General features: G+C 45.7%; 1 protein-coding gene across 6 annotated transcripts in view; it reads right to left on the bottom strand.

The window, feature by feature from the left end:
• Positions 1–25,688, bottom strand: part of FAM184A (family with sequence similarity 184 member A) — a 211,234-nt gene that overhangs the window by 122,389 nt on the left and 63,157 nt on the right. For all 6 annotated transcript variants that reach the window (XR_007773883.1, XR_007773884.1, XM_050949491.1 and 3 more), the window contains exon 3: positions 15,230–15,365. Coding sequence is in view for 4 of the 6 variants with exons in the window: in XM_050949491.1 (XP_050805448.1) it covers positions 15,230–15,365 (136 nt within the window). In the remaining 2 variants the exon portion in view is untranslated. The remainder of the gene's footprint in view (positions 1–15,229; positions 15,366–25,688) is intronic.

Here is a 25,688-nt window from a genome sequence, read left to right as displayed (position 1 = left end):
ATATCTCTTTGCCTGGAAAGGGTTAACAGGAACAGTGAGCCTGGCTGTCACCTGACCAGAGGACCAATCAGAGGACAGGATACTTTCAAATCTTGAGGGAGGGAAGTTTTTGTGTGCGATGTTAGATTTTGGTTGTTGTTCACTCTGGGGGCTGAGGGACCAGATGTACAACCAGGTTTCTCTCCAATCTCCCTGATACAGTTTCTTATAGATCCAGAATAGTGAGTACGAGGTAGATAAAGCGAGTTAGGCTTATGTTTGTTTTCTTTATTTGCAAATGTGTATTTGGTTGGAAGGAGTTCAAATGTGCATTTGGCTGAAAGGAGTTCAAATTGGTATTTTGCTGAAAAGATATTAATTTGTACCTGTATACTTAGGCTGGGAGAGTATTCCCAGTGTCTATAGCTGAAAGACCCTGTACCTATTACATTTTAAATTTACAAAGATAACTTTTACTGTTTTTTCTTTCTATAATTAAAAGCTTTTCTTGTTTAAGAACCTGATTGTTTTTTTTTTCTGGTGTGAGATCCCAGGGGACGGGGTCTGGATTCACCAGGGAATTGGTGGGGAGAAAGGAGGGAAGGGGGAGAGAGAGACTAAATTCTCTCTGTGTTAGAATTACTGTCTCTCTCAGGGAGAATCTGGGAGGGGAAAAGAGAAGGAGGAGGGAAGGTGCATTTTCCTCTCTGTTTCAAGATTCAAGGAGTTTGAATCACAGTGATCTTCCAGGGTAACCCAGGGAGGGGAAGCCTGGGAGAGGCAACGGCGAGGGAAAGGGTTTACTTTCCCTGTGTTAAGATCCTGAGGGTCTGGGTCTTGGGGGTCCCCAGGCAAGGTTTTAGGGGGACCAGAGTGTACTAGGCACTGGAATTCCTGATTGGTGGCAGCGCTGCAGGTTCTAAGCTGGTAATTGAGCTTAGAGGAATTCATGCTGGTACCCCATCTTGTGGACGCTAAGGTTCAGAGTGGGGAATTATACCATGACACTGCCAGATGCACTTTTATGGAGAGACCGCTAGGCCGTGTTCTTTCAGGGACCAAAGGTAGTGCAGGACAGTAGGAACTGGTACCTGCGTGAGGACAGTGTTACATTGAGCGCACCAGCAGGACTTAGTGGAAGGCTTCCTACTGCCCAAGAGTACCTGTTGGACCGAGACAGAGCAACGTAACTCGGACCGGCTTAACCACGCAGCAACCATGCTGTGAGGTGAAGAGACTATAGGTCTGGATGGTGAAGTCTGCCAAAGTCCTGAGTTATGAGATCCGGCCAGAGTGGCAGGGGAATTGGGTCTGCCACTGAGAGGTCGAACAACATGGTGTACCAGTGCTGCCTCGGCCACGCTGGAGCGATCATGATCAGGTGGGCACTGTCCCCTACAGAGCTTGAGAAGGACCCTGTGGACCAGTGAGAATGGTGGAAAGGTGTAGAGTAGACGGTTGGTCCACGGTATCAGGAATGTGGTCTACGTTGGGAAAACCCCACTTCCGGAAAACAGAATAGATGACGTCCAGACGAATCAACCACTCCTGAGACAGGAAGGATCTGCTGAGGTGATCTGCCAGAGTGTTCTGATCTCCTGGGAGAAAGGACGCTACCAGATCGAGCGAGTGGGCTATGCAAAAGTCCCAGAACTGAATGGCTTCCTGACAAAGGAGGGAGGAGCGTGCGCCACCCTGCTTGTTTATGCAAAACATGGCCATTGTGTTGTCCGTGAACACTGATACACAACAGCCTTGGAGATGCTCTCGAAACACCTGGCACGCTAGACGAACTGCCCTCAGCTCCCGCACATTAATGTGTACCGTTAGTTCTTGAGCTGACCAGAGACCTTGAGTGCAGAGGCCCTGGAGGTGGGCACCCCAACCCAGAGATGACACAACCGTGGTTAAGGCCATCGAAGGTTGCGGTGGGTGGAATGGCATCCTTGCACAAACTAGTGTGGGAGTCAGCCACCAGGTTAGAGAGCCTAAAACATTCGGGGGAACAGTGAGTATCGAGTCCAGGCTGTCCCGGCCGGCCAGTATACTGAGGCAAGCCAAGTTTGAAATGGACAGAGGCGTAGCCTGGCGTGTTTGGTCACGAAGGTGCAGGCAGCCATGTGACTCAGTAGGCTGAGACAAGCGCGAGCCGATGTTGTCGGAAAGGTTTGGAGGCCTTGAATAATTGTAGCCATCGCCTGAAAACGAGGCTGCGGCAGGCAGGCTCTGGCCAGAGTGGAGTCCAGAATCACCCCGATGAAGTCTATTCTCTGCGTTGGGATCAGAGTAGACTTCTCTTGTTCATCATGAGGCCTAGGCTCCTGAAGAGGTCTTTGACGATGTACAGGTGATGTCTCACTTGTGACTCGGAAGTCCATCGAATGAGCCAATCGTTGAGATACGGGTAAACGTGCACCTGACGATGTCAGAGGGAGGCGGCGACTATGGCCATGCATTTTGTGAATACTCACGGAGCCGTAGAGAGGCCAAATGGAAGGACCGTGAACTGAAAATGTTGATGGTTGACCACAAAACGGAGGTACCGTCTGTGTGGCGGGTAAATCACGATGCGGAAATACGCATCCTTCATATCGAGGGAGGCGTACCAGTCTCCAGGATCCAAAGACAGGATAATGGTCCCCAGGGATACCATGCAGAACTTCAACTTTATCATGAATTTGTTGAGTCCTCGCAGGTCTAGGATCAGTCATAGACCTCCCTTTGCCTTGGGGATTAGGAAGTATCGGAAATAAAACCCCTTGCCCCTCAGGTCTTTTGGTACCTCCTCTATGGCTCCAATGGTTAGGAGCGACTGGACCTCTTGTAAGAGGAATTGCTCGTGAGAGGGGTCCCTGAAGAGGGACGAGGAAGGAGGGTGAGAAGGTGAGGTTGAAACAAACTGAAGGTGGTATCCCAACTCCACTGTGAGCAGGACCCAACGATCCCAAGTTAGGTGGGGAGGAAATGGGAGAGGCGGTTGTAAAAGGGAGGAGAAGGATCCAGGAAAACAACTAGTGGGCTGTCCTCGGGTGTCCCATCAAAAGTTCTGTTTGGGCCCTGCCAGTGGTTTGGGGGAGAGGGGGGCCTGATTTTGCCCCGCTTGGGGGCCAGACTGCCTCCATCAATTCCCTCGGCCACGACTTCTGCTGAAGTCCTGTCATGGCCTAGGTGGGGGTAAGCACGGTGAGGCTGGGGCCGGAAGGTCCTGCATTGGGTCACTGGTGTGTGCAACCCCAGTGAGTGCATTATTACACGACTGTCCTTCAGACTTTGTAATCTGGGATCAGTCTTTTCTGAGAAGAGCCTCTGGCCTTCAAAGGGCAAGTCCTGAATAGTTTCTTGTAATTCAGGTGGAAGGCCTGATACCTGGAGCCAGGAGATACGCCTCATCATCACTCCTGATGCCAGAGTCCTGGCAGCAGAGTCCACTGCATCCAGAGAAGCTTGGAGGGAGGTTCTCGACGCCTTCTTACCCTCCTCAAGTAGGGCTTAAATTCCTGGCGGGACTCCTGGGGAAGACGCTCCGTAAACTTCCCCAAAGACGTCCATGTGTTATAGTTATACCTTCTTAGGAGGGCTTGCTGGTTTGCCACCCTAAGTTGAAGGCCCCCAGCCGAATATATTTTGCGGCTTAGGAGGTCCATGCACCTAGCCTCCTTGGGAGCAGGAGCTTGCTGGCCATGATACTCCCTCTTGTTTATCAATTGAACTACTAGCGAGCAAGGAGGTAGATGTATGTAGAGATATTCGTATCCCTTGGAGGGTACCATGTATTTTCTCTCTACTCCCCTGGCTGTGGGGGGGATCAAGTGTGGGGATTGCCAAATGGTGTCCGCGTTTGCTTGAATAGTGCAGATAAACACAGGGCCACTCTAGTAAGTGCATCTGCAGATAGGATGTCCACTACAGGGGTCCTCTATTTCAGGGACCTCCTCCACCTGCAGATTCATATTCTGCGCCACCCGTCTCAAGAGGTCTTGATGTGCCCTTAGGTCAACTGGGGGAGGGCCGGAGGAGGATGTTCCTGCCACAGCCTTGTCTGGTGAGGAGGAAGAGGAGAGGCCAGGGACAAGAGGGTCTTGTGGGGCTCCTGTTCTTGAGGAGCGGAGTCAGACTCCGGTGGGACCTGGTTGTCTGCAAGTGGTACCAAAGCCTCATCTGTACCCATGGGGGGGTGGGGGCTTATGGTTGCCTCTGGTGCCCGGTGTTGTGACGGGGCAGACCGTGGTGCAACTGAGGGAACATCTTGGGCTTGGTGGTACGCCCATGGTGTCCAGAAAGACCACTGATGGGGCCCTTGCTCGTGGCTCTGGCTCTCAGGAAACATATGGCTGGGGACATCCGAGTCACGATCCTGTGGATAGGAAATGCTACCAGCCTATGATGACACTGAGATGTGTCTTGACAGCCAAGGCGGTGCTAATAGACCCTGAGAGGGAGCCATGTCTCGGGTTGGTCTTTCCCGGGACAGCACCGGGAGCTGTAACGGTACCGCAAGGGAGACTGGGACCTATGACCGAAGCGGTGCCAGAAGGTCGACCGGGATCTCAAGTCCCTTTGCCTGGAGCGGCTGCGAGATGCGCGGTGCCATGAACGGTGCTGGGAGTCGGATCAGTACTGTGAGTATCTGGCAGGTGAACGAGAGGCCGAGTGGTGCCGCGAGTGCGACCGGTACCGCAATGGAAAGCGATGCCGGGACTGCGAGCTGCGTTGGGACCGGGATTGTCGGTGGGACCGAGACTGTCGGCAGTACCAAGATCTTGAATGACGTCTCTCGGCGGCTCCCATGGAGGGCGGCCTCAGCAAGGCAGGCTTGCCAATAGATTGGATGACCCGCACTGGCGGTGCCAGAGGTTGAGACAGCGCAGTCTCCGTCATCGCGATCAACTCCCGTGCTGTGGAGAAGGTCTCCAGCGTGTATGGGAGAGTGAGCTCGATCACGGCATGAGCCGGGGAGCTTTTGGGCACCGGACTCAACGGCCCCTGCGGGACCAGAATCAACGGTGCCGCGGCAGATGACAGTGCCGAGCGATCTGTCATTGATGGGCGCTCCTTCTGTGGTGTGAGTGGTGCCAGAGCACTGTGTTGCTTCCTGGGCCGCGGGGACAGGAAGCGGTGCCGAGCAGACGTCCGTGCCAGTGAGGGTTGGTGCCGTGGCTCCTTTGCGGTACCAGAGCAGTCTGGAGCCGAAGGAGCGCTCCTCACAGATGGAGGTTGAGCGCTCGGTACTGGCGTTGCAGGGCTAAGTGTTGCCCTCCATGAGGAGCTGTTTCAGTCGAAAGGCCCGCTCCTTCTTCGTCCTCGGTTTAAATGACTTACAGATGCGACACTTTTCAGGAAGGTGGGATTCCCCTAGGCACTTGAGGCAGGAGTCGTGGGGATTCCCTATTGGCATTGGCTTTTGGCAGGCTGAACACGGTTTGAATTCCGGTGACCTGGGCATGAGCCCAGCACCGGGGTGGAGGAAAGGGGCTAATCCCTGATCCCCCCTCAACTAAATGCACTAACTATACATATACACAACAACTAAAACTAACTACAACTGTAAAACTCGAACTATAAACACAATTAACAGTAAAGAACAATGAGTAAGCTAGGGAAGTGGAGATCAGCAAAGCCACGCTCCACAGTTCCAATGACCGTCACGGGCGGTAAAAAGGAACTGAAGGGTCGTTGGGTCAGCAGGGGCATATATCTGGCGCCATAACGGCGCCACTCCAGGGGGCGACCCAGCCGACCCATCGAGTGTTGGAATCGATATGAGCAAGCACTCGAAGAAGAATAAAAACTTTTGGTGGCTTCTTGACAGTTAAGGAATGAAGTTTTGCCTCATCCGAATGAGAATGAAGTGTAGAAAAGAATACTGGTAAGTTACTGAGCTGAGTCAGATTAAAGTCTATTTTAACTTTGGGAGGGAATTTAGGATGCAGATGGGGCACTTTTTCCCTGTAAAAGACAGTGAATGGTGGGTCAGCCATGAGGATCTGTAACTTGCTTACAGTTCTAGCAGATGTGCTTGCTATAATGAAGGCTGTTCTGACTGAAAGGAGAATTAAGTAACCCCACTGGCTCAATGGGAGTTTCTTGAATGGAGTAAGTACTAGGTTAAGCTCCCATGTCAGAGTTACCTCTTTACTGGATGTCATAAACAGATAAGATATAAAGTACTCTCTCTTTGACTATAAAGGGTTAACAAGTTCAGTAAGCCTGGCTGTCACCTGACCAGAGGACCAATCAGGAGACAGGATACTTTCAAATCTTGAGGGAGGGAAGTTTGTGTGTGTGCTGTTAGTGTTTGGTTGTTGTTCACTCCGGGGGCTCAGAGGGATCAGACGTGCAACCAGGTTTCTCTCCAATCTCTCCAATACAGGCTCTTATAAGTTCAGACTAGTGAGTACTAGGTAGATAAAGCGAGTTAGGCTTATGGTTGTTTTCTTTATTTGCAAATGTGTATTTGGTTGGAAAAAGTGCAAATGTGTATTTGGCTGAAAGGAGTTCAAATTGGTATTTTGCTGAAAAGATTTTAATTTGTACTTATATACTTAGGCTGGGAGAGTATTCCCAGTGTCTATAGCTGAAAGACCCTGTAACATATTCCATTTTAAATTTACAAAGATAATTTTTACTGTTTTTCTTTCTTTTATTAAAAGCTTTTTCTTGTTTAAGAACCTAATTGTTTTTTTATTCTGGTGTGAGACCCCAGGGGACGAAGTCTGGATTCACCAGGGAATTGGTGGAGAGAAAGGAGGGAAGGGGGAGAGAGAGGCTAATTTCTCTCTGTGTCAGGATTACTTTCTCTCTCAGGAAGAGTCTGGGAGAGGGAAGAGAGAAGGAGGGGGGAAGGAGCATTTTCCTCTCTGTTTTAAGATTCAAGGAGTTTGAATCACAGTGATCTTCCAGGGTAACCCAGGGAGGGGAAGTCTGAGAGAGGAAACAGTGAGGGAAAGGGTTTACTTTCCTTGTGTTAAGATCCAGAGGATCTGGGTCTTGGGGCCCCGGGCCAGGTTTTCGGGGGACCAGAGTGTACCAGGCACTGGAATTCCTGGTTGGTGGCAGCGCTACAGGTTCTAAGCTGGTAATTGAGCTTAGAGGAATTCATGCTGGTACACCATCTCTTGGACGCTAAGGTTCAGAGTGGGGAATTATACCATGACACTGGAGGAAAATGTTTACTCATAGACTCAGACTTTAGGGTCAGAAGGGACCAATATGATCATCTAGTCTGACCTCCTGCACAAAGCAGGCCACAGAACCCTACCCATCCACTTCTATAACAAACCCCTAACCTATGTCCGAGTTATTGAAGTCTTCAAATTGTGGTTTGAAGACCTCAAGCTGCAGAGAATCCACCAGCAAGTGACCCATGCCCCACGCTGCAGAGGAAGGCGAAAAACATCCAGAGCTTGTGCCAATCTGCCCCAGAGGAAAATTCCTTCACAACCCCAAATATGGCAATCAGCTAAACCCTGAGCATGTGGGCAAGACTCACCAGCTAGCACTCAGGAAAGAATTCTCTGCAGTAACTCAGATCCCATCCCATCCAAAATCCCATCACCACTATTCCTTTCATGAACTCTTAGCTGTGTCATGTGTGAATTTAGTCTTATTATCAATAAATGCATGGTGTGCAGAAAGGGCTGCTAAGTGGACTTTCAAGAATGATATAGAAAGAGTTCTAATCACTTTAAATGAAGGAGGTATTCAAGTACGGAGTACTCAGAATATGTTTCTGAATCCATGTTGTTAGTATTGGCCCAGATTAAAAATCTTTTCCACTTGAAATCATAGCATCTGAGAGTTGACTGTTTTCTGGAATTTATCCAGACACAAGAAAGTTCAAGAGACGGGGACTTTTCTAGGTTTGTCACAATCCTATGGTCCATGCTGTCAAGTGCAGAGAGTGGGGTCCAGCTGGTAAATCCATCTGTTCTGTTGGGTCAGCAGATCTGTGGTTAGTGGAAGAGACCGATAGTTCCCTCTGAACAGATGAAGATCTGGAAACACTGGTTGTCTCACCTGTATTGCGGTAATCAAGGTTATTCTTGTTTTGTCCCTCTTATTTTTCTTATGACTCTTTGAGAGAGAATAAATGGGGGAAAGGTATAAAGGAGACTTATTTCTCAGTCAAGCAGAAATGCATCTGATATGGATTGGATTTCTACTCCAGTTCTTGAACAAAACCTTGGGCATTATGAATTGTATCTGCTTGCAAATAAGTCTATATCTGGATAGCTCCAAAGACAGAATATCTCATTTACTACTAAGATTTTGTGACCATTTGTACTGTTCAGTTCTGTCTCAGCGCCAACTGGTCTGCAAGACTGTTGACTTTGCCCATGAGATGTAGGGCTATATGGTAGACATGGTGCTGGATGCACCAGTTCAACAGTGCCACTGTTTCTCCACACAGTTGGCTGGAGTGGGCCCCTTGTTTGCTCACACAGAACACTGCTGCTGTGTCTATTGCTACATGGATGAGTTTGCCTTGCAGATGAGGAGAAAAGATTTGAAATAAAACGGAATGCTCTTAATTTTAGCATTTGCAGAGTCCCTTCCACTGGTTCTGATAGCCATGGACAGTCAGGTAGTACAAGGGAGCTCCCCATCCCAAGTATGAAATGTTTGAGGTAATCATAGTCGACAAAGCTGGGGGGCTGAACGTTACTCCTTCAAAACACTGTGATGCTGAATCAACGAACCGAGCAACGATGGTACCTCTTTCCAAACTGTCAGTTTGGAGAACATGCTGTCCAAATTTGGAAGATAATTCTTTTCTAGCCAATTCTCATCTTGAGGCTGATACTTGACTGAAAGGGCTTCTTGTGGAGTCTTTGCTGCCATCAAGATTTTCATAAATCCTCCTTCTGGATGGAAGATTATGGCTTTTCAAGAATCCAGAATTCCCCAATAAACTGGATTGACTATGCAGGAGTTGTGATAAAATCACAAGTTTATTCTGAGTCTCAGTTTTTGAAGGGGGGTCATGTCTGGACCATAACTGTTAAAAGGTCCTCCCTGAGAGAATACACTGATGAATCAATTGTCTACATAGAAGTAAATGTGACTGGCCTGTCACCTTAGATGTGCTGCTGCTGCAGACAGACACTTTGTGACTACTCACGTGCACCTGAGAAGAGAAAAAGGAGGACTCTGTAGTGGAAGCAGTCCTCTCGTATGATGAAATGAAGGTATTTGTAATGTGAAGGTCTGATAATTCTAAAATACGCTTAAAAACTGAGAGATCCAAGCCAATCTTGGCTGGATATGCAGGAGATAATTGATGCTAGGGTTAACACAAAGAATTTGAACTCCCTGATTAATAAATTGAATTTTCACAGGTTTAAAGTAGGCAGAAGGTCTCCATCTCTCTTTGGGATCAGAAAGTATCTGGACTAGAAACCCTTTCCATGGAATTCCCTTGAATTCTTCTGCATGGCTCCTTGCTTACATTAGAGACTGAATTTCTGTTCTTAACAGATTCTCACAAAAAGGTCCCTGAAGAGAAAAGGGACAAGAGGACTGGTGGGAGGTATTGTGTTGAACTGAATAGAATAAATTTTCTATATAATTTCAGGATCCAACTGTCTGTTGTGAAAGCATGCTAGATGTTGAAAGAGTGGGAAAGTCTTTTTTTCCAAAAGTGGGGAAGAAGGTGGTTGGATCAAGGTTGATCTGATGCTCTTGGGTGTCTCGGCAAATGTGAGGTCTAAGCCCTACTGTGAAAGACAAGGAAACTGTTTATTTACCCTTTGTACAAAATTTAAATTTTTTTCTCCTCTGTAGCTGTTGCTAAGATGATGGTTGCTTGAACTGCCATCTCTGCCTGGAGTAGGATAATGAGGAAGATGAATATTGTGCTTTATGATATTTAAAGGCAGGAACATCAAACCTTCTTCTGGATGGCTGGTAGACCCCTTGATAGTAGTTGTGGATCTTAGTACCCTTCAACTTTTCTAGGATTTCATCCATTCCTGAACTCAACAAACCATCTCCCAGAATGGAAGGTTTTCCACACATGTTCTCATCTCTCATACAAGGCCAGATGATCTCAGCCATGAATATCACCTTAATGTTATTGCTGAAGTTGCTGCCCAGGCTTCTGCATCACAGAAGTCAAATGAGCACATCTGCAATAAACCCAGGGGCAGCTCCAGGCACCAGCATGCCAAGCGCGTGCCTGGGGCGACAAGCCACAGGGGGCGTTCTGCTGGTTGCTGCGAGGGTGGCAGGCTGGTTGCCTTCGGCGGCATGCCTGCAGAGGGTCTGCTGGTCCTGCGGCTTTGGCGGACCTCCCATGCTCGGGGCACGAAAATACCTAGAGCCGCCCCTGAATAAACCTCCCAACACGGGAGAGTGGATTTCATGGCTTTTGCCAGCTTCTTCTGGTCTCTAGGAAGGGATCTGGCAAAGCTGGCCAGGAACCAGTACCACCTTGGAGAGAAGATGGACATTCTGACTTGATAATTAGAAAACCTAATGCCAAATGAAACAGATGAGAAGACCTTTCTGCCTAAGTTGTCAAGCTATTTCCCGTTTCTGTCTGACAGGGTTGGGTGTACTTATCCTCCTTTTTCTCTTTGGACAGCTACAGCAACCACCAGTGAATTAAGAGCTGAATGTGTGTGGAAAAGTGAAACCCCTTCATACTATAGTTAATAACACTTGTCCAACACTTTTTTAAAACATAACTTGACCCAGTTCAGGATGTGATTATTTTCTCTTGATCAGTTGCAATAAACCTTCCAACACAGGAAAATGATTTTATTGATGGAAGGAGATCCCAAAATATTGAATACAGGATGAAAGGTCTCTTTCACTGTGAAAGATATCTTCAGTGTTGTGCCTATTCTTTCTAGCATTTCATGGAAATGAATAGCATCTTCTGATTAAGGAGATGAGGAGATTCCCTCCCTCACCCCAACACACACACAAATATTATCATCAGGAGATATCTGATTGTCTGGTTCCATGTTGGCATCCTGGAATTCAGTGGAACCTCCTGTTTCGTATTCTAACATGTCAGGGACAAACATGGGAGAAGGGTCTCTTTAAAGTGGAGATGCAGACAGAGCTGGACGAATTGGACCGTAAGGAAAGTAAGGAAGGTGAAAACCAGTAAGGTCATCTAACCAAGAGAGGATGTTCCTGCCACAGCCTTGTCTGGCGAGGAGAAGAGGAGGGCCAAGGGAGGTATATAACATTCTTTTTAGTATTCAGTGTCAGACTATCATAATACCATGTAGCATAAAGGTGTTGCCTTTGTCTAAACAATCTGTATATGATGTCAGTATGTTTTCTAGTGTGCGTGATCCATCCCCCAGCAAGGAGAGGAGGTGGCAAATTAACAGGTCTATCTTAGCCTTCGTCATTATCTGATTGTGGATCCAAATGTGGATCTGAGGTAGCTCAAACTAGAGACAGTACTGGCCGTGGTAAGTAAAATATAAAAAATGATGAGGGACAGTTCCCTGGAGTAGGTGTATGGGGGGAGGGAGCCAAACCTGAAGGGAAATCTGTAACTGAGCAGAGGTGTTTCTTTTCTTTCCAAGTGAAGACAAGGGAGTAAGGATATCAGAGTCTTCAGTTCTTCTTTTAATTCCCCCCAAGAGTATGGTTCTGCAGGTCTGGTTTATTATGTACTTGGACCACTACTGTAATAGTGGAAGTGGATGGTGCCGAGGAGTCTGGTGTGCCTCCACTAATATTTTTTGGAACTGCCACACGCATGGAATTGAAGTATGATGCTTTGTTTGGGATTGATAATCACCATGAACCTTTGGTTTTGGCCTGAGTTCCGAAGATGGTCTTGGAACGGAGGCCATGAGATCCAAGGGGTCCCAGTGTGCAGACAGACTCTGCTAACAGACAGACACAGATACCTGCAGGGCCTGTTGCTTCTTTGCTAGGGACTGGAGATGACAGATCTGAAGGACTGCATTCCTGAGGTGTGGTTCTGCTAACAGAGGCTGACACCAGCAGGGGCCCGCTTTGTTGCGCCAACAAATCTGATGACTGTGGATTCTTTGGTACTGTGATTTTAGATTTCACTCTGGTAGCAGAATGCCTTGGACAGGATCTTATGCTGCTTTTAAGTCCCCAAAGGAGCTGGGGATAAAGTAGGCCTATCGGTACTCACGACTCCTACAGACTTGGAACTGTTTTTTTTCATTCCTTGTGAGATCTTGGGGTGAAAGTGGTGCAAATGGCATAACAAGATGAAGCATGACCTTTCCCCAAATAAGCCAGACACCAAACATGGATGTCTGAAGCTGTAAATAGGGCCAGAGGCACACCTCATAAATCCTGGCGCTCTCTCTTTTGGATCTGCCATCAGCTGTGCACACCTCTGTTGGAGCACTGGAATGGACTAAAAAGAAATTAAATTTAAATGCTAAATCTTATACTAACTGAGACCTAGAAAAGGCACTGAGACTTAAAAGTCGATGATTCCATATCAGACTGATATGATGAAGTTCCTGGTCCATCTGCAACTGAGGTGGCTGGAGCACCACACCTCCTTTTACAGCCTCACCCTCAATGTCAGGAACAGTACAGGGAAAAGCAAGAGGTGCACGGCTATGCTCAGACAGACTTTGCTATAAGAAATATCCACTGTCAGAGCTACATTGTTGGCACATCTCATAAGTAAGAATGTACAGAAGCCTTTGAATGCCCACTACACCCTTTGGAGTTTAAATGTATCTAAAGCTACAGTTAAATATGTTACTGAGTTCATTAAATCCACAGCGATGATCAACCCTGCAGATTCTATATGAAGACATTAAATGTTCAGGGCAATCACACTGATACATATCCTTAAAACTCATTAAGGGCATTTTGTTTCATAAAACCAAATTAAAGTTCTTGAAAGTGTTTTCTGAATATAGAGTTAATGGAATGCTCCTAGATTGCCCTTTGACTCAGATCACTTGGTAGTTTAGAATTTTGGCACCCAGCTTTGTTCACACAGCACAGCACAGCACTGTTTCACTAGCTGAGAACTCTGAAGCAGATAATTTGTCCCAGTCTGGTCCCTTTGCATCAGTACAGCAATGCAAAGGATTCTGCCAGCACACAGGGAAGCCCAGTGGGCACAAAGCCAGTACAGCCCTGGGCACAAGGAGTTTGGGGACACGATGAGGAAGAAGAATGGCAACAAGATGCTGTGCTCCTGCTATCCTCAGCTAGAAGTGTTGCCAGCTGGAGCAGATTAGAGCAGTCAGAAGACAGTCCAGGTTATTAAAGTGTTTGGTAATTGCTGCTCTGAAGAGATAAGAGGCAATACCCACTGGTCATTCATGATGTTCCTCAGAGATAATGAAAATGGAGAAGCCCATCATTCAGATGTCGTTGTCCACATCTGTCATGTAATTGTACATCTGGCATCAAAATCTTACTTTGATATATTTGTAGAATATACCAGCTTTTGTCTGTTTCAGGATGCTCTAGGGCCGTAATATCTCTATATTTTATAGAGGAAAGGCGATATTTTTAAGAGGACCTTTGAAACAACAGTAATCCTTGTGACAGTCGGCGAAAGAATAGGATGAACTAGGCTTCCTAAACAATGATACAGTATTATTTTAGTTCTTGAGATCATAGCTTGTCTGTTCAAGGGTGTTACCTAAAAGAATCTTTTCTCCTTTAAGGAGAGTGTCAATGAGACACTTCTTGGATTCAAACTCTGGCTCTCAGCTTCAAAGCCAATCTACTGATCAGATTGTGGGTAAGGAGATACCAGGAGAGGGAGGCCAGCTCAATACTGGCACCATAGAGAAAGATGAAAGCCAGAGGATCCTTTGGAACAGCTCTCCTCAAGATTTTAAGTCAAACGCCCAGCTTTCAGTTCTGCTATATAGGTCCTCAAAGGTGACAATGACCACTGCTGGAAGTTAAGATTTCCTCACCAGTCAGCTTTCAGCAAAATCCAAAATGTTGTAAGAGAGCCCCAAAGTTCATGCCAATTCTTAGAAAACCCAAATAACCTAGACATGACTATAGGCAGAACAGGATTTGCATCTGGCCACTCTCAAGATTCCACAATAATTTCATTAATATTTTCACAAATGATATTGTGACAGATATTGCAACCCAATGCAGTATCTTTGTGGACCACGCCATACTATGTTTATGTATCACTATGAACCAATAATTGTATGCAATTACAGTGGGGAAGGGTCACCCTAGCTCCTCCAGGAACCAAAACTAGTAGGGGGTGAGTATGGTGAATCAGAGAGGTACCACCCCAAGGGAGGTATGTATATACTGGCTCAAACTGGGTTTTTCAGAGACCAACAGACACAGAAAGGGTTTTTGATATAAAAAGACTGGGTTTAAAATGACTCGAGGCCTTCTTTCTAATCCAGATATTCTGTCCAAGGGGGGCCCAAACCTTGTGGAAAGGTTGGAAAGACTTTGGGCTGCTAGAGCCCTATAAGACTGATGGGTATCTCCTTGCATATTTAGTGTGTATTTAAATCTGTTAATTGTTTTTATGTTTTCCCTGTGATGCTTTTACCTTAAGAATAAATGAGCTTGCTTAGAAAGAGCTGCGTGGTAACTTGTAATTGCTGGCAATACTCTGTTCTTAAACCTCAGAGAAAGCACGGCACAGGCATCAGCTGTTAGGCAGACTGGTTTGCTGGGGATATCGCAGACTAGGGCAGGGGTGCTGTGCAGCCTTAAAACCCCTGGAAAGGAAACGAGTGGGACAGTGGTCCCTATCAGAGACAAGTGATGGTTGGACACCTGAGACCTGATTGGGCATACCTGGAGTGGATCATGACGTGAGGGGGAGGAGGGGGGAAATAGGTGAAGTTACCCTGAAACTGTGTGACAGGTATAAACATACCTCCTCTGCTTGTACCTAGCCTTGAAGAACCTCCTCTTGGGACTTTCTGTCTTTATTGTCAAACAAATCCAGAATACACTTTCCTAAAGGTAGCATGATTTGACATTTTAATGAAAAACTGCCTTTGTCAAGCATTAGGCCACTTAATAAAAGTCAATTACTTTCAAAACATATTTAAAAATAGTATGAAGGCTTGTAAAGCAAATATAAATCTAACTACAACACATGTAACGTAATTTAAAAAAAAACAAGAAAAAGATTTTCAGAACTTTTTAGGGACAATGCAAAACTCTTCACAGACACTCTAGATCTGCATAATTTAAAATAGAAAAAAATAACAGTATCATCCTAAATTAATATTTCAGGCTCATTTACATACAAAGTTAGGGACATACATACTGGCTTTGAGTACAAGATCTGTGGCCTGCTGCTGTAAGCGTTCCCTAGCAGCTGCTAGCTCACTTTCCACCTCCTTGTGTTTGCTTAACAATGATATCTCCTCCTCCTTGACATCATCTAGCTGTTTTTGAAGCACCTAAGGAAACATATAACATAATATTCATTAACACTACATAATAATGCTGTTAAATTTAACAAGCACGAATTTAAAGTATAAATACAGATGACATTTCAGTTTATAAGGCTTATTATTCATACAGAAAACAACACACATATTAACACAGTGTTATGAAGCAAGCTTCCTATTTCTATAAAGTGTACTCGATCTCTGTATCAAATTTAACAAACCTATATATAGGCATATGATTACAGTTTTTTTATTATTTTTATTATTGCCTCTGTAATCCACATTTAGATCCACAATCAAATAAAATCAGTGTGATTTAATCAGTCATTACATATTATGCATACAAAATGTATATTTACCCTTTTTCGAGGCTGAAGCCACGCTAGCTGACAGTCATAAAAAATGATTTCTAAAATAATTTTTTTGGGGGGCGGGGGGGAAGCCACTTATACATGTTGTCTAAAGAGATTTTCAGTGGAAATAATAAAAAGCAATGTTAATGTAATCTTAAAATAGAAACTGTATATTACAGAAACGAATTATGGTTTCCATCACAACCATAACCTTATCCCCTTATGCATATGGATTATGAGAGGATCTTTCATTACATAGCCATATAGCACTAGGCAAGATGAAATACTACACTGTTCAGATATATTCATTTTACCAATACCAGGTAACTATGTGGAAGTATAAAAATATTTTATACACTAATCGTAATAAATATAAAAACCCTTTGTTAGAACTAATAAAGTCACAAAATTAGGCACTCAGAAGTTAGGAAATGCCAGAATTCATGAGCCTGTGCAAACTTAATCCAGACCACTTGTACATAAGCATTATGATACAGTCTTTAAATGCATGGTCCCATATGGAGAGGCAATTTACCTTGCACAATAACTTGAGTTCTTCAAGATGTGACCCACTGTGGGTGCTCGATATCAGCACGCATGTGCGCCTGTGATCAGAGATTTTCATCAGCTGCATAGACTCATAGACTCTAGGACTGGAAGGGACCTCGAGAGGTCATCGAGTCCAGTCCCCTGCCCTCATGGCAGGACCAAATATTGTCTAGACCATCCCTGACAGACATTTATCTAACCTACTCTTAAATATCTCCAGAGATGGAGATTCCACAGCTTCCCTAGGCAATCTATTCCAGTGTTTAACTACCCTGACAGTTAGGAACTTTTTCCTAATGTCCAACCTAAATCTCCCTTGCTGCAGTTTAAGCCCATTGCTTCTTGTTCTATCATTGGAGGCTAAGGTGAACAAGTTTTCTCCCTCCTCCTGATGACACCCTTTTAGATACCTGAAAACTGCTATCATGTCCCCTCTCAGTCTTCTCTTTTCCAAACTAAACAAACCCAATTCCTTCAGCCTTCCTTCATAGGTCATGTTCTCAAGACCTTTAATCATTCTTGTTGCTCTTCTCTGGACCCTTTCCAATTTCTCCACATCTTTCTTGAAATGCGGTGCCCAGAACTGGACACAATACTCCAGTTGAGGCCTAACCAGCGCAGAGTAAAGCGGAAGAATGACTTCTCGTGTCTTGTTTACAACACACCTGTTAATGCATCCCAGAATCATGTTTGCTTTTTTTGCAACAGTATCACACTGTTGACTCATATTAAGCTTGTGGTCCACTATGACCCCTAGATCTCTTTCTGCCATACTCCTTCCTAGACAGTCTCTTCCCATTCTGTATGTGTGAAACTGATTGTTCCTTCCTAAGTGGAGCACTTTGCATTTATCTTTATTGAACTTCATCCTGTTTACCTCAGACCATTTCTCCAACTTGTCCAGATCATTTTGAATTTTGACCCTGTCCTCCAAAGCAGTTGCAATCCCTCCCAGTTTGGTATCGTCCGCAAACTTAATAAGCGTACTTTCTATGCCAACATCTAAATCGTTGATGAAGATATTGAACAGAACCGGTCCCAAAACAGAACCCTGTGGAACCCCATTTGTTATACCTTTCCAGCAGGATTGGGAGCCATTAACAACTACTCTCTGAGTACGGTTATCCAGCCAGTTATGCACCCACCTTATAGTAGCCCCATCTAAATTGTACTTTCCTAGCTTATCTATAAGAATATCATGAGAGACTGTATCAAATGCCTTACTAAAGTCTAGGTATATCACATCCACCGCTTCTCCCTTATCCACAAGGCTCGTTATCCTATCAAAGAACGCTATCAGATTAGTTTGACACGATTTGTTCTTTACAAATCCATGCTGGCTATTCCCTATCACCTTACCACCTTCCAAGTGTTTGCAGATGATTTCTTTGATTACCTGCTCCATTATCTTCCCTGGCACAGAAGTTAAACTAACTGGTCTGTAGTTTCCTGGGTTGTTTTTATTTCCCTTTTTATAGATGGGCACTATATTTGCCCCTTCCAGTCTTCTGGAATCTCCCCCGTCTCCCATGATTTCCCAAAGATAATAGCTAGAGGCTCAGATACCTCTTCCATCCACAGGTCCATTACTGCACCCTAAACACACTTGTGCTGTGTACGATGGGGAGGGGCAGACCCGCTGCCACTCCAGTTCTTTCTCAACGATGAAAGTCCAGCTAGACACTCCAACACAGAGGGGAAGGAGGGCAGGTATTGGAGCACTCTTAGGGATACAGATCTCAAAAGAACTTAAGTTACTTAAATGTAGGTTATTCACCTGTGACTGGAAGTTCTTTGGAATATGGGGTCTCTATTTGTATTCCACATGTGAGTACACCTCCACATCATGCACTTGAGCTTGGAGATTTTTAGTAAGCAGCGTCTGTTGGTCCTCATATTTGCAGTTGTTTTCCTCATGCTCTGAACCGAGGATATAACGGGAAGCACGGACTGATGTTTCTCCAGTTCCATCTTCTACCGTGAACCCGGTCATGATCCATAGATGAGAGGACAGAGGGCTGGTGGTGGAATACAGAAAAGGACCACACATCCCAAAGAACCTCCAGTTCCTGGTAAGTAACCTCTATTTCTTTTTCAAGTGATGATCCCTATGTGTATTCAACATGTGAGAGATTAATAAGCTGTAGTCAGTCAGGAGGTGGGTGCAAGGATGCAGATGGTATGGCTGTCCATAATACTGACGTCCCTGCACCTGTATCTGTAAAAGAGTATGGACCAATGCATAATGTGTTGTAAAGGTGTAGATAGAACTATACATAGCCACCCTACATATATCTATTAAGAGTACATCGTACAGAGATGTCGCAGAGGCTGCTTGTGCTCTGGTGGAATGGGCTCTCATCCTCTCTAGGGTGTCTTTGTAATTGCTTTCGTTCTCTGTAGGTAGAATGCCAGTGCCTGTTGGGCATCTAAGGAGTGAAATCTTCTCTCCATATCAGATGCACAAGGTTTTGAAAAAAAAATACTGGATGGTTTGATTCATGTGAAAGTCTGAAATTACTTTAGGGATCAATTTCAGATGGAAACGAAGAGACTCACTCTTTTTGAAAAATGGTATATGATGGATCTCCCATGAGCGCTCCCAGCTCACTCATCCATCTGGCTGACGTAACAGCACTTAGGAAGACAACCTTCATCAAGAGATGGGAACTTACAACAGCTGCCTAATGCTTCAAAAGGAGGTCTGGTGAGAACTGAAAGGATGAGACTGAGATCCCATTGTGGTGTTAGAAGTTTCCCACCAGTGGTCAGCCTACAAGTCCCTTCAGGAATCTAGCAGTCACTTGATAAGTAAAGGTAGTGTGGCCCTCAACTGGAGGATGAAAAGTGCTCACTGCCACGAGGTGGATCCATAGGGAACTGATTAAGAAGCCCAACGTCTTCATGCTGAGTAGGTAATCTAAAGTAACAGGGGATTCTAGCTGATTCTGTCAAAATAGCACATTATTTCCAAAGAGGAGAAATGTTTCCATTTGGCTGAACAACACCTAATAGAATCCTTCCTGCTTTGAATAAGGATGGATTAGACCACTAGTGAACATGAGTATTCTACATCCAATGCCTATCCAAATATCAGGCCTAGAGTTGTAGAGGTCCTGCATTGGGGTGCCTAGTTACATTGTTATGTTGCACCAGAAGATCGAGAAATGATCAGATGTTGATAGTTGGACAGGTTCAAATCCTCCAGAGGTCCGAGAACCAGAACTGTCTTGGACAGTTGGGTGTAATGAGGATAACTTGAGCTCTGTCCTGACAAATCTTACGCAGCACTTGTGGTCTTAGTGAGAGGGGTGAGAAGGCATATATGAGATGGCCCTTCCAGGGTAGAAGGGCATCATTCTTCAAGCTTTGGCCAAGAGCTTCTCTGGAGCTGTGGATGGGGAAATTTTGTATTTGCTTGCGAGACAAAGAGGTCCAAGACAGCATTCCCAACTGCGTGAAGATCTTGTTCAGGATGGAATCATGAATCTCCCATTCATGTCTGTGGAAAAAAGTCTGCAGATTCTGTCTGTTAGGGAGTTCTGCGCTCCTAGTAGGTACACTGCTGAGAGGGTTATGCGGTTTCTGATATACCATTTTCAGAAGTAGACTGTCTCTACACACAGGAGAAAGGATTTTGTTCTCCCCATTTGTTTACACAGAAGACAGTCGTATTGTCTGACATTACTTGGATATGTTGGGACTGGATGAGTGGAAGTGTTATGGGGCTAGTACACCCCCCCTCACCTGTTTGGGGCAGGGGAGGGGCACATTACAGCCCCACAGCTGAGTCTGTAGCATTGCCTCTGGTCTTGAGGCTGTATGGCCTATAGACCAGAGTCAATGGCACGGCCATTGCTATCAGGGCAGTGTTGCCTATTGGCCAGAGTCAACAGCATGGCCCTGGCTATCAGAACCTGAGGAACCCTCTGTGGGATAGGTGAATGTCTATGTGAAAGTAAGTGTCTTATGTCAGCAGTTGTGAAACATGTGCCCTCTTCCAGGGAGGGAATTACTGATGCAAATTTGACCATGCAGAATTCTAATTTTAAGATGAATACATTTACTTCGCATAGATCAAGAATTGGTCTGCATCCCCCATTCTTTTTGGGGACTAGGAAATATGCACAGTAAAATCCCTTCCCTTGATGTTGAGGTGGAACTTGTTCTATGGCTCTTCGCTGGAGGAGAGAATCCATCTCCTGACACAGGATTTTCTCTTGAGATTGGTTCCTGAGAAGAGACAGGGAAGGAGAGTATCGGTAGGAGGTGACAGAAACTTGAGTGGATAGCAGGAGTGAACAAGTTCCAGCATCCACTTATCAATTGTTATTGCCTTCCAATTGCGTGTGAGGTGGCCACCAAAAACTTGGGTGGGCAGAATACTCAGGCATCAATCACTATTTTGATTGAAAGTCTCATCAAAAGAAACTCTTCAACTCTGGGTTGGGAGAATGGAAGGCAGTAGATGTCGAGGAAGCCATGTAACTCAGTCCTTATACCTCTGTCATTTGCATGGTAGTTCATGAGAGACAGCACTGATGATAAAATAGTTGAGGGGTTGGGGCTGGTCTTGTTCTGTACTCTGCACGTGATGCTTCCTCTTTGGGGTGAGAATACAGATGCCCAGAGAGTCTTTTCCTTAAACAAGTACGCTTCATCACAGGGAAAATATTCAGTGGTACTTTGGTATCTCTCTAGAGAAACCTGAGGACAACAACTAAAGATCCCCTCCTCATAACAACTGCAGTTGCCACCCCTCTGGAAGCAGTATCAGCAGCATCTATTGCAGTCTGAAGCAACGTTTTGGCTACTAATTTACCATCATCAATTGAGTTCCAGAATTGGACTTTAGCCTCCTGAGGGAGTTTATCTTTGAAGTCCAACAATTTCACATAACTGAGAAAAAGTAAAATTTATTTTGCTAACAGAGCCTGGCAGGTGGCAATTATGAATTTTAGGCTTGTCAAGGAAAAACTTTCCTCCCTAGGAGGATAAGGTGTTTAGCATGCTTGTACAAAGATCTTGGGGTGTTGCAGCCCAGATCTCTCAGTGGCTAGTTGTACCATCAGGGACTTGGGTGATGGGTGAGAGAACAAAAAACTCTGCTCTTTGTATGTAGGATATCCAACAAGGAATATTAGGCTTACTCCTATGGAATTTGTAACGTGTCCCCTAACCTTTTAATACAGTCTTGAAAGGCTTATCAGGGTAAGATGGTGGGGAAGCATGACACCCTCATCTGGTGAGGAGGTCTTGTAAGAGGGTATAATTTCTTCCTTTTCTACTGACTTCTGCTCTGAGAGATGTACCCGTGGAGCAGGGCCTGCAGGTGTGGCTGATGCTCCTGACGAGTCCTCCTTTGAGATGGTACCCTATTGTAAAGATTGCCATATAGAGCTCATGGGTTCCAATAAGCCCACTGAGGTGGGACATAAGGGAAAGGGGACAGGACTTGAAGGCTGTCCTTGCCAGGATAGCTAGGTGTGCTTTCTGCTAGGAGCTTCTCCTTCAGTGTGAACCTTGAAAGAGGGAGTTTGGAAGGAAGAGGAACCTTTTACAGACACCGCTGAATCTGATGAAGTATCATCCCCTGTATCTCTGAGGAGGCAAGTGGTGCTGGTACCAGTGGTTGGGTCAATATCAGGCCCTGGCAACAGACCTGTACTTGCATTGGTACCAACATTAGAAAGGGAGGCTTGTGAGGCAGCACCAGAGAATGGTGTATTGGTACAGGCTGAAAACATTGTTCAGTACCTCAAAGAGTCTGTATGTAGACAGTGTCAGTACCAGACAGCGAGTCACCATCTAAAATGTGAAAGGAGGGTATGTAGGCTCTGGGAGATGAATCAGTACTGGGGGAAAGTATCTTTCAGTACTTCTCAATACCAGTGATCTGGGCTATTCCTATGACCTGCTGCAGAAACAGACCATTGGAAGTTCCACCTCAAGGGTCTGACACACAGCAGTTCCATGGCTCCTAGCTGGCTCAATGCCTTACATAAAACCAAGGGGCATTTCAGGAAGTGTCCAGACAACAGCATGGTTCTTCTGTAGCTGCCACGACTACTCCTGCTCCTTGCTTTTAAATTCCTACCTTGACCTCAACTGGACTTTGCCTCCTGACTTGGACTCAGACCCTTGGTATCAACACTGACCTGGACCTGACTACAAACTCTTCTGCTACTCCCAGCCTCAGGTTTGCACCTGCTCTGATCCTTGGCCCTGACTGCCCTTGTTGGGATCCTAACAGTTTGCCTGGACCACCCTAGCCTATGATGAAGACCTACCCTGGGGGAATACGGAGACAGTGAGCCACTCCCTGTCCAGCCTGTCACAGAGAGTACTGGAGATGCCTGAATGAGCTGACCACTCCCAGGAGGATCTCCCTACCCTTCGAGCCCAATTATCACAGCTCACAACAGAGAAACAAGCTCTGTGAAGGCTATCCACCTACCTCCATGAAGAAAACCCGGCACTATGGGCCCAACTGGCACAGCACACCACACACAACCAGATGCTACGAGAGCAGGTGGCCCAGCAGAGAATGCTGCACTAAGGGCACGCACTGCAGCCAGGACCCAATCCCCTCAGTCCTCCTCCCAGAATGTCTTAAAGGGGACAGCCAAAAATTCAGAGGAGTTGTTAACCAATGCCCCCTGCTGTTTCTGCTCTGCCCCCAGTCCTAGCCCACTGATCAAGTAAAAGTAGAACCTACTTGAACGAGCAAATCCAATGCTGTTGAACTAGGATGCCTTTCTCCAAGCATTCTCTGCCATATTTGACAATCCCCACTGTGCCCACTTGGCAGACACAACCCTGTGCAAACTCCAGTAGGGGCAAGGACTGGCCTCTTCCTGTGCCACCCACTTTTGACATCTGGTCTCCAACACTGAATGGAACGAAGCGGTCCACCTCTACCAGTTCTGGTGGGCGTTACATAAGGAAGTTAAGAATGAACTAGCCTGTATGGATGCCCAAACCAAACTAGTTGCCTTCATTGACCTAGTCATACGCATCAACAATAAGTTATATGAACGACGTGAGGAAAAGAAGGGGTCTGCATTACCAGCTGGCCAGCGACCCTTGATATCTGTGTACAACCTGAACCCATCCAGCTGGATAGTGCCACCTGAGGGAAAAGAGCACCGTCGTTGCCACAGGCTGTGTTTCTATTGTGGGGGATCTGGCCTGAGCTCCAGCATGATGCAATTTGGCAAACCACCATGCTGAGGCCCAGTAGAAGGGGTTGACCTGGACAAACCCTGAGGTAACACACTCCTACTCCTCACTGAGGCATGGTTAACATTCCCCGCACCTTAAGGTCTAGGTCCACCTCCGTGTTCCAGGGGAGCCCTAAAGAATTCCACCACAGAAGACACTGGTGGATTCTGGGACAGCAGACAACTTCATAGAAGGGAATGAGACACACGCTTTCTCAGTGGGTTTCACTGATATTTGCTGACATCAGAAGATTTGTGATACTCAGTATCCTTTGGTTCCATTCCAGGCATTAGAGGGGAGTGTGTGCTAGTGATCACAAATCATTTTGCCCAATTCCCCCAAATTTGACCCCTTCTGCCCTGGCAACCAGTCCCTGTCCCAGTCTCCAGGCTTCTCATCCCACTCTCAGTCTCCTTGCCCAGTAAGTCCAAGACTCTCCTTTAGGGGTTCCCCTCCAAATCCTAGTTTCCCACCTCACTCCAGTCACCTTGTCCTGCCAATTCCAGTTTCCCCTTTCAGCTCTTTGTCCCCCATCTCCTTGCCCAGCTAGTCTCAGTACTCCCCTCCTGGGTCCTCATACAATCTCTTTCTTTTTCTCCCAACCCCACCCTCCAATAATCTCTCCTGCCCATACTCCCTAACTCCCAGTCCCAGGCCCTCCTCCTCATGTGCCTCATCATTCAGAGCTGGAGCATGCTCAGTGCACAAAGAATCTAAAGAGATTTTAGCTGTGAAGTTCTAACAAGTCTCTATTTAGCACATGCAAACTGAGATTTTTCAAAGGCTTATAACTTGCCAAATTTGAGCAGATTTTTATGGGAGATCAAAAGGCACAAAGGAATCCTCCATGCCAAATTTCAAGTCATTAGACCATCTAAACAAAATAGTAGTTAGAATTATTTTACGACATGGAAAAATTACAAATTTTCCACTAGCCTCATTTTTGGAAACAGCTGAACAGCTTTCGCTAAAATTCCCCAAAAAGAGTCAGACTGAGGCAGACACCTGTCATGGAAAATTTCAGTCCGAAAACTTAAAGTTTAGCACAGGTATAAACAACTGAAAACAGGGTGTTATAATGGGCAGTATCAGGCAACCTTAATGATATGTGGTACTGCCAGATCTATCCATAATAAATAGGATTTCCATATGCTCCCTTTGCTCCTCTTGCAGGATAGGAGGCAGGGTGGGAGAATCAGGGAGCGTTTATGTTATGAGGCCAAGGACTGGGAGTTAGAACTGCCTTTTATTAATTGTAATATAACGTCCCCCCTCATTCCTTTGCCTTTGCCTTGAAAGCATGGAGTTCTTGCCATAGTCCTTCTGCTTTGCCTCCTCTTCCTCTTCTCTACCTTCTAATTCCCCATGCTTCTTTTCTCTTAGACCTTTTAAATAAAAAAAAAAAAAGAGAAAGGAGAAGATGGAAAAAGCTGAGACTCCAAATTCTGCATCAGCCAAGAATCCTAGGTAGAGGAAAACTAAAAGACAATTCTTCACTCTACATCCAAGTCTTCTGCAGAGATCAGGGGTTCTCAATGGGGAAAAAGCAGGGCAGAGTCCTAGGGAGCCAGCACCTGTAATATATGGGAGAAGCTTAGCAAGTGGGCTGTCATGTCCGGAAGGAGATCCACTAACCCAGATCTCATGGCAAAGCAGAACCCAGTTTCTTTGATTACCCCAACAGAATATTATCTGCCCATAGAGTGGACACAAATGCACCCTACCACCATCTGCATCTCAAAAGCCATTCTTCCATTCTGTTTTATTCCCCAAAGACCCCACTGATAAAATGGCAGACCTGGCTTTTCATAAGGTTTGAGCTCACAGTGGTTGCCTCCTGAATCTCTGTTCATGCTGTCTGTGTGTCTTGCACCCTGCAAATGAACCTGAGAGACTCTTCTTGAACCCGACCATAAAAGTTTAGGTCTCCTTTCAGATTTCACCTAGGCCAGCTCACACCTTTGATGTTCCCAAATTTACCCTAAGATCCTTCATATTTTCCAAGTGGGCTGCAGTGCAGAATGGATACACCTGGCTTTGAGGACTGAATGTTGTGATGAATGTAAATATAAGCTGACTGATCTCTTCTACAAGGTGATCACAGTTGAAGTGGGAAGTCCTCAATAAAGCTACCAAAGAGCAAATAGAATCCCATAGAATCATTTCTTCTAGTCTCAATCTACAAAACTCTACGCCTCCTTCCCTC

This window comes from Gopherus flavomarginatus, chromosome 4, assembly GCF_025201925.1.
Source record: "Gopherus flavomarginatus isolate rGopFla2 chromosome 4, rGopFla2.mat.asm, whole genome shotgun sequence".
Classification (NCBI taxonomy): domain Eukaryota; kingdom Metazoa; phylum Chordata; order Testudines; family Testudinidae; genus Gopherus; species Gopherus flavomarginatus.
The sequence above is the reverse complement of the archived record's forward strand: the minus strand, read 5'-3'. Positions and strand labels throughout refer to the sequence as shown.